At 55.3% G+C, this 13754-nt stretch overlaps 4 protein-coding genes across 4 annotated transcripts; 3 read left to right on the top strand and 1 right to left on the bottom strand.

Annotated features, from left to right (window-relative positions):
* Positions 1–92: 92 nt before the first annotated feature.
* On the top strand, positions 93–2498 carry ACO1O0_001907 (glycosyl hydrolases family 31-domain-containing protein; the record flags this gene model as incomplete). The annotated part of the gene is made up of 2 exons (XM_083191386.1): positions 93–266; positions 327–2498. 2 exons carry the CDS (start codon positions 93–95, stop codon positions 2496–2498), a joined length of 2346 nt encoding a protein of 781 aa, XP_083052600.1.
* A 292-nt stretch (positions 2499–2790) lies between these two features.
* ACO1O0_001906 (glycoside hydrolase superfamily) lies at positions 2791–6153 on the bottom strand (the record flags this gene model as incomplete). The annotated part of the gene is made up of 6 exons (XM_083191385.1): positions 2791–2805; positions 2856–2942; positions 2998–4226; positions 4292–5575; positions 5727–5845; positions 6095–6153. The coding sequence occupies 6 exons, from the start codon at positions 6151–6153 to the stop codon at positions 2791–2793; spliced, it is 2793 nt and encodes a 930-aa protein (XP_083052599.1).
* Positions 6154–7326: 1173 nt separating this feature from the next.
* NAG2 (N-acetylglucosamine-6-phosphate deacetylase) lies at positions 7327–8873 on the top strand (the record flags this gene model as incomplete). Its single annotated transcript, XM_083191384.1, has 3 exons — positions 7327–7707; positions 7782–8464; positions 8618–8873. 3 exons carry the CDS (start codon positions 7327–7329, stop codon positions 8871–8873), a joined length of 1320 nt encoding a protein of 439 aa, XP_083052598.1.
* A 1844-nt stretch (positions 8874–10717) lies between these two features.
* ACO1O0_001904 (NDT80/PhoG-like DNA-binding family protein) lies at positions 10718–12459 on the top strand (the record flags this gene model as incomplete). Its single annotated transcript, XM_083191383.1, has 4 exons — positions 10718–10863; positions 10924–11857; positions 12013–12284; positions 12342–12459. The coding sequence occupies 4 exons, from the start codon at positions 10718–10720 to the stop codon at positions 12457–12459; spliced, it is 1470 nt and encodes a 489-aa protein (XP_083052597.1).
* Between the last annotated feature and the right edge of the window lie 1295 nt (positions 12460–13754).

The following is a 13754-nucleotide window of genomic DNA, read 5'->3' as shown; positions in this document are numbered from 1 at the left end:
TTAGAAATAACCTGTGGTCTTCCTACGTTCAACCACTATATTCTCTCTAGACAAGCCTCGACACCAATAGGCTCCATCAGCCTTCCCCCGCCATGGTTCAACTTCGAGATGGTATGTGGCTGCCCGCCGAGGGCGTCCACACCGAGTATGCTGAAGACATCCATGAGATTACTCCCCTTGGCGACAAGCAGGGGTTGAGCCTCCTCTGCCCGATGAAACAACTCCGTGGTCGTGGCGACCCTCTTAATCTGCCCACCGTCACTCTGGTGTGTTGGTCCATGTTAATCACTCCATGCCATATGACTTGAGCTGACCACATCGGATAGGATGTCAAAGCCGAGATTGATGGTGTCATTTCTCTCGAGTCGACACACTGGGCTGGTTCACAAAACAACGGCCCTTACTTCGACCTCTTCCCCGGCGGCAAGCCATCCGTCCAGGCCAAGATCACCAAGAGCGACAAGGGTACGACCCTGAGCTCTGGCTCGCTATCTGCCACCATCGAACCCGGGCCTCACAAGTTTGGCATCAGCTTCCACAGCACCGATGGCTCCAAGCAACTCACAAACCTGGGCCGTCGCAGCCTGGGGTTCGCCTACAGTCCTTCCCCGAGCACGCCCATGCAGCTTGCCGACATGCGAGACTTCAAGCACTACATGTTCTTCCAGACTAACCTGTCGGTCGGCGAGTCGGTACACGGCTTGGGAGAGCGATTCACCGCCTGGAACAAGGTCGGCCAGCGCGTGTCGCTCTGGAACGCCGATGGCGGCACTTCGAGTGACCAGGCCTACAAGAACGTCTCCTTCTGGATGAGCAACCGAGGATACGGCATCTTTGTTGACAACCCGGGCCGAGTGGACTACGAGATTGGAAGCGAGAGGGCCACCCGTGTTCAGACGACCGTCGAGGGCCAGAGAATCAAGTGGTACATTATCTATGGCCCCTCGCCCAAGGAGGTGCTCAACAGGTACACCATCTTGACCGGCAAGCCTGGCAAGGTTCCCGGATGGAGCTTTGGCCTGTGGCTCACAACTAGCTTCACAACCAACTACGACGAGGCCACCGTCACGTCATTCCTCGAGGGCATGAAGGCCCGGGGCTCGCCTGTCGACGTCTTCCACTTTGATTGCTACTGGATGAAGGCTTTCACCTGGACCGACTTTGTCTTTGACTCGGAACGCTTCCCGGACCCCAAGGGCCAGATTGCCCGCCTCAAGGAGCAAGGCCTCTGCAAGAAGGTCTGCGTCTGGATCAACCCGTACATTGCCCAGCACGGCGCTGTATTCAAGCACGCTGCCGAGAAGGGCTACCTCCTGAAGCGTAAGAACGGCGACATCTTCCAGTGGGATCTGTGGCAGGCCGGCATCGGTATTCTCGACGTCACAAACCCGGAGGCTAGGAAGTGGTACACCGAGTGCCTCAACGGCCTCTTCGACATGGGCGTCGACGCCATCAAGACGGACTTTGGCGAGCGCATTCCCTCGATCGACGTCCAGTGGCATGACAAGACCGTCGATCCCCACAAGATGCACAACTACTACGCCTTCCAGTACAACCAGCTCGTCTACGAGGCCCTGCAGAAGCGCTACGGAGACAACGAGGCCGTGCTCTTTGCGCGAGCCGCAACCGCCGGCACGCAGCGCTTCCCGCTCGTATGGGGTGGCGATTGCGAGTCGACCCCCGAGGCCCTGGCCGAGTCCATCCGCGGTGGTCTCTCCATGGGCGTGAGCGGCTTCTCCTTCTGGAGCTGCGACATCGGAGGCTTCGAGGGCTCCCCTCCCCCTTGGGTGTACAAGCGCTGGGTGGCCATGGGTCTCCTCTGCAGCCACAGCCGCCTGCACGGGAGCGGCTCGTACCGCGTCCCCTGGGTGGTGGACAACAACGACCAGACCGAGGAGGGCTGCTCCCGCACGCTGGCCAAGTGGACCAACCTCAAGACGCGCCTCATGCCGTACTTCTACGCCCAGGCCATGGAGTCCATCGAGCAGGGCATCCCACTGTCCCTGCGCTCACTCGCCCTTGAGTTCCCCGACGACCCCACGGCCTGGTACATCGACCGCCAGTTCATGATGGGCTCCCAGCTCCTCGCGGCGCCCGTCTTCGAGGAGTCCGGCGAGGTCGAGTTCTACCTGCCCAAGGGCAAGTGGACTTCCTACTTCACCAACGAGGTCAAGACGGGCCCAGGGTGGTTCAAGGAGAAGCACGGCTTCGGGACTCTGGCGCTGTACGTGCGCGAGAACACCATCCTCGTCCTCGGCAGCAGGGAGAAGTCCAGCGCTGTGTACGACTACAGCGAGAACGCCGAGGTGGCTCTGTACCAGGTTTCGGCGGGCGCGAAGACAACGGTGGTGGACTACGACGGCAAGGTCGTCGGGGAGCTGGAGGTTGGATCTGATGGCAAGCTTAAGGATACCTCGTTCCTTAAGGGCCAGGTCAAGGTCAGCGAGGCTGGTCGCAGCCTCGAGGGCGAGCCTGCTGTCTCGATCAAGTCACTCTAAGTTATGCGCTGGGCGTGGATGCACACATAAAACGACCATAATGACCAATAAATTGCAACGGGGCTATAGAATTATCACACATAGAGATAGAGCCATGCTGCATGGTATCAGAGCCCCTAAAGTAGGCCATAAATCCAAAGAATATCCAAGACAAACCGTCTAATCCAAACGGCATCCGAGTTTAACCCCCCCATCGTACAACTCAAAGTTTCGAACCTGGGAGCCGTGACATAATAAGACAAACCCCGATGAACGCTAACAAATACATTCAAGAGTCGCTGCGCATCTTGGATCAAAGTTCTGGGAACTATCTCCGTGTCAATGTCTGTCTAGGAGAAAAGAGGGATGCGAACTCACAGTGTCAGGAGAATTCGTAATCTCTTCGAAAGCTTGTAGAATGTCGAAACCCATGGCCAACAGGGGCTCATACGTATCGTCAACGGCCTGTTGGTAACAGTTAACACACTGTAGAACATCTCTATACCTCTGAAGTACTTACCCAACTAAATAGGACCTTGGATGCCTTGTGGCTCTTGTTCTGGCGAACTCCCATCAAAGCCAGGCCCTGTAGCACGAGGGTAGACAGCGGGCTAGGAGGAAGGACGGGTGCAAGAATCCCACCGATGTCTTCCGTATGGGACATGAGAGGAGGGATGTGTGTGGCAAGGGAGCTGTTCTGTCTGCAGATGATGATTGTCCCCAGCAGACTACCCGAGTTATCCTTGGCCCGCACGATTCCGCAGGCCTTTGTCTCAGCCAGTGCCGCCTTATAAAGCTCGAGGACTTCGGGGTTGGAGTTGGAGCGGACGTGGCTGAGGACACCATCTGCGTTGTCCAATCCGTGAATCAAGTCGAAGCTGATATTAGCTCTTTGAATGCTTTGGGAGAGGCCTTCAGGGGCGGACCAATTCGCAAGATCGGGTATCACCATGTTGGTCAACCGTCGGGGAAATTGGATATCAAAGCCGCTATTTCCAAGCCACTCCTTTGTCGGGCTCACCCCAATGTCGATGGGAACTCCCAGAAACACGCCGGGAAACGTTATGCCGACTTGGATCTTTTGGAGTCCCTTCCTCTGTTTCAGGTTCTTGAGCGCCCGACGGAGCAGCGACCGCCCGACAGAGACATTGCGCTTTGTCGGGTCAACAAACAGAGCCCCGATGATTCCAACACCAGATGTGTAGTAAGTAGCGGCAAATCCATACAATGCCTGCGTGCTGCTGTTCCGGACAACGTAGTGAGCCTCCTTCATGTTGGAGTTGAACAGCTCAAAAGTAGCTGCACTGCTGGTCTGTAAGAACTGTAGGTCGGGAGCACTGGCGCGATGAACGGCCTGGAGAAGGTCTTCCAGTCCTGCGCCATCCCGGTCGCGGTCATACTCTTCAACCAGCCAATGTTGTCTAGCCTTGAGCACCTTCTTGCTCTTTCGGAGGGTTCCTGGCAGGCTTCCTGATGGGGTAATCTCGCCAACTAATGTCCGCACTAGAGCGTGCATGGCGGTTTCAGTGAAGTCGAAGGTGCACAGATAAGTACCTATGGACTTGTCCATGGCAAAGTCGTAGGGCGAGCTCACGGCAATCACAATGAGCTGCTTCTTCTGTCCTCTGCTTCGAAGCATGGAGCACATCATGTCAACATGTTTTGTAAATCCCGCCTGGTATAAATTCCGGTTCGCATCGGCAGTCACGATGATAATGCATGAGGCCCTGTTGATGAGGTTCTCGTGCACTAAGAGCTTGTCAGAAATTGTCTTTGCAGTCTGGTGGCTAAATACGAAACTGGAGAGTTCTCACCTGGCCTCACCCCATTGGCCGTGTAACTTGTATGCAGGAGCTTCCCGTTTCGCGACCGTGCCAGTTCCTTGCCGAACTCTCTGAAGACACCTTCACCGCTCATTATTACACTCCTGTCGCGAGTTTTGTGAACCCAGTGGTCGTGATTCGTCGGGGTCATCGAATGGCCGTTTATCTTTGAGTTGAGCAGGCTCTTGGTAAGTGACGAGGCAGGCAAAGGCTTCACAAGAGGTGTGAGAAGAAGAAGCTCCTCGGAGGGATGCATGCTTGTGGAGAGAGGCAAAAGCTTCTCCTTATCGCGCATGACCGTGATAGAATCGTCGTAAGCCTTGCGCGATAGAGCCAGGTGAGATGGATGTAGTTTGGAAAGAAGGGAAATACCGCCAGGCTGCAGAGCTTTGGACCAAGATGTGCACCTAGATTTGAGTTGGAGGACTCGTCGGACCGAAGTAAGGAGTCTCTCTTGTGTGATGATTCCGTTCTCAACTCCGAGTTTGAGTCCCTTCAAGCCCTCGAGCTGGATATCGTATGCACGACAGAGAAGGATGAGATCACAGCCAGCCTCCATGGCCATGACAACCCCATTCTGTACTCCGAGCTCGTGGCTAAGTGCCTCCATCTCGAGACACTCGGAAATGGCTACTCCCTTGAACCCAAGCTCGTTGCGGAGCAAATCATCAACGACTTGGTCCGATAAGCAGGCATGACTGACATTCATCGACGGATTCGAGATGCCACAACCACCAACAAACATGGCGTCTAATTTCCCAGAAGCAATAGCATTCCGAAAGGGGACCAGAGCGCTAAGGCTAAGCTCTTCAAGTGTCTGAGTAATGATGGGTACGTCAAGGTTGGATCCAAGGAAATCCAAGTTCCCGTAAGACGGGAAATGCTTTCCGCAGGAAGCCAGACCCGCATCATGTATACCTCTGAGGGCGGAAAGGCAATACTGAGAAACCTCTTGGGGGTCATCTGACGTAGCCCGCACACCGAGTGGTTGGTAACGGGCATTGTTCAGGACGTCCAGGACAGGACCAAGCATTAGGTTGACGCCACATGCTGCGATCTCGGTTGCCGTAGCTTTAGTCACTTCATATGCCAGGTCGGAACGGCCCGTAGCTGCTACCCCCATAGCGCTAGGGAACTGACAGACATAGTCCTCGTCGAAGAGACTGTTGACGCCACCGTTCTCCTGGTCTAAGGCAATCAGAAGGGGATACGGGTGCCCCGCATTCTTAGCAATCGTCTGGAGCTCCTGGACAAGTCTTGCTGTCTGTTGAGCAGCTGATGAGAAAAACGAGTTAGCAAAGCCCTACTCCGATCCACGTGAAGCGCTCTGAAGAAGCTACACGTGGGGGCCGATTATCGGTACGTGTCATCCATGTTGTGGAAGATACGGAAATGAGTATAGTTCACCAGGGAAGGATTGGCACACATTTGAGATTCTTTGCTGTGAGAATAATAGAGCCGAGATGATGGTCCTCAATGAGACTCTTGATCTGGGGCGTCACCTCGGTCCCATCCCATCCCATGATCAGGGACTGGCCGATCGCCCTGCATAATGACGGTAATTGTTAGTTTATTCATGATTTCATGCCTTGAAGCTTCCATGCGTTCATGCTACTCTATAATTAGAGCTGTAGAGATTCGGCCGAGCAGACAAGAATCGTCCGTGGTGGACATGATTGTCGCCGCTTAGCCGACATCCCGACGGGCAATAATGGTCCCTAGGGGTATGAGAGACAGAGATAGGCGGGGAAAATTCCCGAACCCAATAGGCAAGAAGAAATATGCTCTACGTACCAGTCCGTGTTCTGCCATAGTGGGTCTAAATCAATATTGTTCGAGTTGTTGCTGGCCATGGTGGCAGTTTGGGCGACGTCTACAGCGTCGGTGTCAGGGGGACCGGCAAGTTTCACGCTATCATAGGCCCAATCGTTGGTCTTGTGAGCTCAGCGAGCGCTCTCGAGCTGCTGCCGGGACGTACGGCTGGAGAGGTGCTGGCGATCGGGGTAACGATGAGGTGCTGCTGGTGGCTTTAGCTGCGATCTGGCAACGACCACGACAACCAGCAGCTGCGGGTGGATGTTGCTCTGGGGGCGGCTGGTCAAGAGGGGCTGCGCACCTGCCTTGCACTCCGCTGTGCTGAGGTGCTGACTATCGAGAAGGTGGGCTAATCTTCGGGTAATAGCATTGCAAGGTCTCTGATTGGCCTCTGCCCTGAATCCCCCTTGTCCGGGCAAGTGGGTAAGACGGATGGAGGAAGGCATGTGGGGCGCTGGGGGCCATCCTCCAGCACCAGGTACGTACCCTGAAACACCGTGCCAGTGGGGCCTGCTGTGGCCGCTTCAAGATTCAACGTTACATGTGAAGATCGTTGCGGCTGTCTCATGATGCTCCGTGTCCGTCCACTCGGTCCGCCGCACGGACGGCACGATGCGGCTCTAGCGATTCGGTAATAAGTGGATTTCCTGTTTTTTCTTCCCGGGTTCAACGGTGATTGAGCGCGAGTCGAAGGCAACTGGGTCTGAGCAGGCAGGATTAGACACCAAGACATGAGATATGGTTACAACTTGTTACAACTTACAGGCTTTGCGATGGAGCCGCGATCCGGAGGGCGCCTCAGGAATGACCCGGGGCTGCGGCCTTGCCCATTCGCCTTATTGGAGTCTCAACCTGGCAATGGCGATTGGCAGGACCCCGATGGTCACCGGTACAATGATGGCATGGTGACAATCAAGAACACCGCTACCGGCCCCCCCTCTCTAGCCCGATAAGGTTATACCGGATGCCACCAGTACCACCACAACGGAAGTCCGACTTGACATATCGTCACCTGCTGTGGCCGGTCGCCCGGAGCAATGCTATTACTAGTATCACGCGCGCTACCGCCCGTCCCCGACGTCGCCCTTGCTTCTGCTATGGAGCACCTCCGAAATCTCGATAGGACAACCAGTCCCATCAACTTTCATCTGGTATCTTGATTGCCATACTCGCCATCTACTCTATTCGATACCACACCTAACCTCCCGGAGATGCCCATCGCCATTTCCCCTACCTGGCCCAAGAATGGCCTCACCAAGTTCACCAACTGCCGTCTGCTGAGAGGCGACGAGCTGGTGAGCGAGGACCTGTGGGTCAGTTCAGTCTCTGGCAAGGTCATTGATAGCCAGTCTTCATTTTATGATGGCCTCATTCTGCCCGATGAGACGATCGACCTCGGTGGGCGCATTGTCGCCCCGGGTATGATTGAGTGCCAGCTCAACGGTGCCTTCGGGTTCAATTACTCGACACTCTTGGAAGATATGTCTCAATATGGAAAGAAGGTCAAGGAAGTTAGCCGTCTACTAGTACAGACGGGTGTCACATCCTATCTTCCTACGATCACAAGTCAGCGACCAGAGCTGTACCAAAAGGTGCGTCTTGTATAAGGGATCGCATCCCGTGAGCCTGGCCGTGGAAGCTGCAAATGAATCTTTTGACTAACAAGTGTGACCTGAAGGCTCTCCCATACCTGAAACCGTCAGGGCAGATGCGTATTGCCAAAGACGGGGCCGAATCATTGGGCGCGCACTGCGAGGGACCATTTCTCAACCCTACAAAAAACGGTGTCCACAATGTCGACGTTCTGATAGAGGCGCAGTCATTTGCGGACCTCGAAGAGTGTTACGGCGCAGAGAACATGAATCCCCAGTCCGAAGACGATGTCATCCCGGTCAAGATGATCACGGCAGCGCCGGAGAGAGGCCAGATGATGAATCTGATCCCAGAAATACGATCAAGAGGCATCATCTACTCTATTGGACACTCGGAGGCAACCTACGAGGATGCGTCCGCAGCTGTGGGCAATGGCGCCACCATGATCACCCATCTGTTCAATGCCATGCGTCCGCTGCATCACCGCAACCCGGGTATCTTCGGCGTCCTCGGGTTCGCGGAGAACCAGTCGAGGCCTTACTTTGGAGTCATCTCGGATGGGATCCATCTTCATCCTACCACCGTCAAGATTGCCTTCAACGCACATCCAGACGGTTTCATACTCGTCACGGACGCCATGCACCTTGTTGGTCTTCCCGACGGAGCGTATCCGTGGACCAACGGCGAGCAAGTGTGCAATATTGTCAAAAAGGGGTCCACACTGAGGCTTGAGAACTCGGAGACTATTGCAGGAAGGTGAGTGTTCAATCACAGACGAGGCGAATGGGTCCCTGCGCCGGACCTGCGTCAGGAGCTACGCCGGAGAGCTATGCCCTCCTGCGGGGCGATCCATCTGGCCCGAGCGCGCAAACTCGTGGTCTAGAACATTGACTGACTTTCCGAATATAGTTCCATCACGCTCCTCGAATGTGTCAACAACTTCCTTCGATGGTCGGGAACAGATATCCCCGCGGCTCTGAAGGCCGTGACTTCAACACCCGCCGCGATGCTCGGACTTCAGGGGATCAAAGGAACACTGGATGCCGGAGCTGATGCTGACCTGGTCATCTTCTCGGAGGGGGAACAGGACGGCTTCAGCCAGCTGGTCTTGGATGAGGTGTGGAAGTTTGGGAAAAGGGTCTCCCAATCAGCTGGGGCTGTGTGACAATCCGCAAGGCTGAGAGAGGCTTAGGCCGGCATGGAAGGATCGTCGTATGCATGTACATACTATCATCATTTGGGATATTAGATGGGAATCTTGACAGGGCAGAACGGGAAGATCAAACGAGTAGAGCGTAGCTAAAAATACATGAAGAGCATGTCATGCATGCCGTACCTTGCTGTCTGAGGTCTCCAGCAGTTGAGGTACGGTGATTCGTGGCAGCTCAACAGCGCAACGTGCGGCGTGAAGGCGTTGCGCTGGGCTGGGGATAGGCATGGTTAAACGATGGTGGGCGTTGATGGACATTTTTGGGCATTTTGGGCATTTTTGGACATTGTTAGACATTGTTAGGGCGCCTTGAGCCATAGAAGTGATGGCGAATTGCCATCTTTGCTGTTGGTAAGCTGATGACTTGGGAGATTGCAAAGTGCACAGTCGTCTCACTGTCAGCGTAGATCTCGTCTAGATGTGTCCGTGATCCTATCTGCATGTAGTTCGTAGGAAGCGGGCACGTCCGTCGTGCCCCTTGCGCTCACTTATCTTCTTGGGCCCCCACAGGAACCCGTCGCTATCTGCCATGTTTCGATGACGGACATGCGAGCGGGGGAAATGGAGGAGCGCGTGGGCCGTCCCATGATAAGGGCGTGGAATGCAACCCCGCGGATTGGGATGCTTGGATTGTAGGATGGCTCAAGCGCTGTCACCCGTGGCCTGATGGGTGTCTGAGCAGCTGCAGCAGCACCGCAACGACCCTGATCAGCACCCCAAACCGGCACCAAATCGGCAGCACTGGGTCCATTCGCAGCAATGGAGGGTGCGGCTACCAAATATTATGACGGGTCGGGCGAGTCGGCCGCCGGGAGGCGTGTGGAGGTGCCCTCGTGCGCGCCAGGTGGCGACGGAGAGATGGAATCTTGCCAAGTTGCTACTGTCACGCCAGGTTTGGTGTTTCTGCTCTGTGGGCGGACCGTCGCGGAAGTGCCGAGGAGGAACACAGCTGAGACCCTAAGAAGGAATCGGAAATAATCCCCAAAAAGATGACTGCCGATAAGTCCACCTGAAGCCTCGCTGGACACGATCCTTCCACAATGGTTCTACCCGACATGTACGGTGCTGCGAGGCGCTGCGAGGCCTGGAAGGCTAAAACAACTTGTGTTCCTTGTGGCTGCCGCTAAATAACCCCCGCCATAGCGGCCAATTGCAGCAGGTGGTGTAGCCTGGGCGTTGATAGGAGCGGCCAGTAAGGCGTGGGAGGCGTGTGAGCCTGGGGGGGGGGCCCAATATTTGAGGTGCCGACCGGGACCCTGATGCGCTGGTGAGGAGGCCTTCCAGGATGTCCCAGCACCTCCAGGAGGCCCCAGAAGCCCCCAGGAGTCCCCGGGAGTCCCCAGGAGTCGCTCCAGTGAAGGGCTGCTGCCCGCAGGGGCTGTCCAACGATCTGTGCATCTTTTATGAGACGACCTCCAGCCTCTGCCCCAAAAACCAAGCTCCAGCCGCCTCAGTTCTCGTCTGCGGGTAACTGTCCATATCATTGCCATCAGAGACTCTGTTTTCCATCTCCAGCCACCCATCCTCAAATCCCCAAGCGTTTCTCTCCCCGGAGTCACCGACGTTTCCTTGCCCCAGGTTAGAGAACCCGCGCGACACATTCTTCTTCCCGACGCCAGACGCCGACGTGGCTTGGTGGCTGGTCTCTCCCGTCACCTTTGGATTTCCGCCAAACCCACTTCACTCCACACTGCAAATCACCGCAAATCGCTTCCCCAGACTTCCACACTGCCGCCCTCTGCCCACCTCAACCGTCCCCCTCAACGTGCACGCCGCTGCCAGGCGGCTTCAACGATGCAATGGCGACCTTCAATAACATGCCGCCCATGTCTGGTGCTCCCGTCGACGGTATGCACCACCATCACGCCATGAACCATCCGCACGGCCACCCCGACCTCTCCTTGCAGCACTTTGACCCAGACATCAACTTCGACGATGCACTCCTGTAAGTTGCGACAGCGCCACGTCGCCTCGCCGCGAGAGATTTCCACTGACTCTTCTCCAGCGACGGAGGCGCCCTGCCCCATCTGCCATTCAACCCCGCCTATGACTTTGACAACTTCACGACGACATTTGAAGACCCCTTTTCCTACTCCACGAGGGCATTCGAGCCACCCCCGCATCAGGATGCCCTCAACGATGAATCGTCGCCACAGGACCTCGACAACAAGCTTCTGGGCTTCTCAGATCCCATAACATCAGTAACCGTCGTAGATGAGCTAGGGAAGATGGGCGATATGCACATGACCGCCGAGCTGTACGGCATGTTCTTCGTCGCCGAAGACGTCTTCGGCGCCGAAAACACGGGACGCCCGCTTGAGCTCACGTGCTATCGCCGCAACCTTTGGCAATGCTCCGGCCACATCATCTTACCACGAGCTATATCACATATAATTGACGAGAACGGACGCCACGTCCCGCTCATGGACCTCTCGGCCACAATCACTGCCATGGAGTCCATCGAGGGCAAGGCCACGGAAATCATCTCAATTCCCTGGAAGAGCTCTAATCCACAGGCTACCGAGGAGTCCAAGGTGGCTGGCCCTCCTCCCAGCCTATCACTAGACATGTCTACTGGGCAGGAGCTCGACGCACACCGGATCACTCTGCCGGTTTCCTGGAAGCGCCTGCAGTTCAAGCATGCCACTGCCAACAACGGGAGGAGGAAGGGGCTGCAGCAGCACTACGTAGTCCAGATCAGCCTGCTGGGCAACACTAAGGCTGGAGAAATGGTCAAGATTGCCGAAATCCGATCTGGCCCTGTCATTGTTCGCGGGCGAAGCCCTCGCAACTTTGACAGCCGCAAGGACGTACCTCTCACCGGAGATAAGAGATTGGAGAGGAGAAACACGGCAAGTTCTGCCGACACGGCCGTGAAGAGTGAGCGAGACGGGTTTCAAACGACCGTTCAAAAACACCCGTCTCTGGGTGCAGTTCCGGTACGTTTATTGCCCCTTCACACACCTACCTAGCGAGGCACGGACTAATTGCGGCCATGTAGCAGGGCAATGAGTGGGCAGCTGCACAGGCGTTCCCGCAACCAAGTCAAAGCCCGCATCCAGCCAAAAGGCTTGCTTTATCACCAGCAACGAAGCCACCCGTGCCTAGTTGGTCCAAGGATTCCAATACGCACTCGAAACAGCCGCTCAACCCGGCCTCGAAAAGCTCCGCGGCAAGGCAGAATTCCACCGCTCCCATAAACCTGTCTCTATCCGAGGACGAGAGGAGTCCCAACCGCTCCGGCACCGAGACATCGAGCCCTCAACATAGCAAGGCTCATGCGGGCGTGGGACAACAGGCCGGCAGCAGTCCTCCCGAGGAAGAGGAGGCTCTCTATGAATACTTTCCTCTGAGCGTCGATGACTGGTACGCCTATCACCCTTGATTTCTCACTCTCTCCCGTCGTATACTGACTGGTCGCAGGATGCCGCCCGTTGATGCTGTGTACCGACCACATGTGGTCCATCACACCATTGTGCCCCCTGAATTGAAGGCACAACAGGTCCACAACAAGGCAAAACGATATTTCGCCGCCGACTGAGAGGCCAGAGCCGTAGGCGACTTATATATAACCGGAGGCTTGACGATGTATGACTTTCTTCCGCTTGGAACGTGGCCATGTACGATACCGGCTTGGTTGGGTAGTAGCGCCCGTTCGTTCTATTTTTGTTATTGGCTCTTGCCTCGCCCTTTCTGTCTTACAAGTTGAGCTAGGTCTGGCAGAGGGGGGATGTAATTTTTTTTGGAAACCCTCGCCTTTGATTATACCCGAGATGTAGCGAGCATAGCGGTTGAAGACGGGAGTAGCCCTTGTCAAGCGCATCGTTATCATATTTTTCTTTCTGCAGCGCGTTCACCCTCGATAGTCGAATCCATTCGAGGGTTTTTTGAACCAGCATCTCTGGACCCGGTGTATGATGGTGCGCGTAGCTGAGTTGATGGGGAACGGTGCTTGGGGTGTTGGTCAGATAACGGGGGAGTCAACGGGAAGACTCAACAGGAGGCGGGTGCCAAGGAGGTTAAATACTTAAGTACCTTAGAAACACGAAGAGGTTACCATGACTTGAAGGCCTCGACCTTTGGATGCAACCAAGTGGACGTGAAGAGCATCACAGATGGGTGGGCACTCTAACACGCGTACCACTTTCTTAAGCAGGGAGGTACCTTCGCTTTGCCAGCTGGTTGACAGGGATGGTCACTACCCTGTGCTCTGGTTGGAGAGTCGCTACCCCGGACAAGCCAGTTGACTAGCCGGGCTGCTCGAAGTGTGCAGTATTTACGGATGGCACGTGTCAGGAGCTCTAAGGAGCGAAGGAATGCCTACTATAACATATTTAGGACAAGGGTTCAGCTCGTAGGCTTGGACATGGTGGTGGCGGATACGGCGAGCTTCACAAATTGGGGGATAGGGTCATTTGGTTGGAGTCCCAACCTTGCTCTCGAGCAACCCTTACAAGATCCATGGCTTCGTGACTACCTACCCAATCAGTAGGGAGTGACGTTGGGCGTTCCATTACACAATGAAGTGAATATGCCATGTATTATTACAGACAAGGCCTAGAGGGATGTTTCTCGCCGAGTACGACGTGACTATCCGTTCGAACACAGACGCAGCTGAACTTACACGGCAGACGGCACAAACGGCACTAATGCTGTAGGGCTTGCGGCATGCAAAAAATGTGAATCAACTGTCGGTGAAATGCCGTGTATGACATCTTTCTGTATACCGGAGGGATCGATGGCGTCTTACAAACACCAAATGAGGAACAACACGCAGGCACACGTGGTAGAATCTTCATTCTTGACGTAACATCGTGTAACATTTCATGTCTTTCA

This window comes from Amphichorda felina (assembly GCF_050947745.1).
Source record: "Amphichorda felina strain 45539 chromosome Unknown scaffold_2, whole genome shotgun sequence".
In the NCBI taxonomy this organism is placed as follows: Eukaryota; Fungi; Ascomycota; class Sordariomycetes; order Hypocreales; family Bionectriaceae; genus Amphichorda; species Amphichorda felina.
This window is presented reverse-complemented; position numbering and strand designations above follow the sequence as displayed.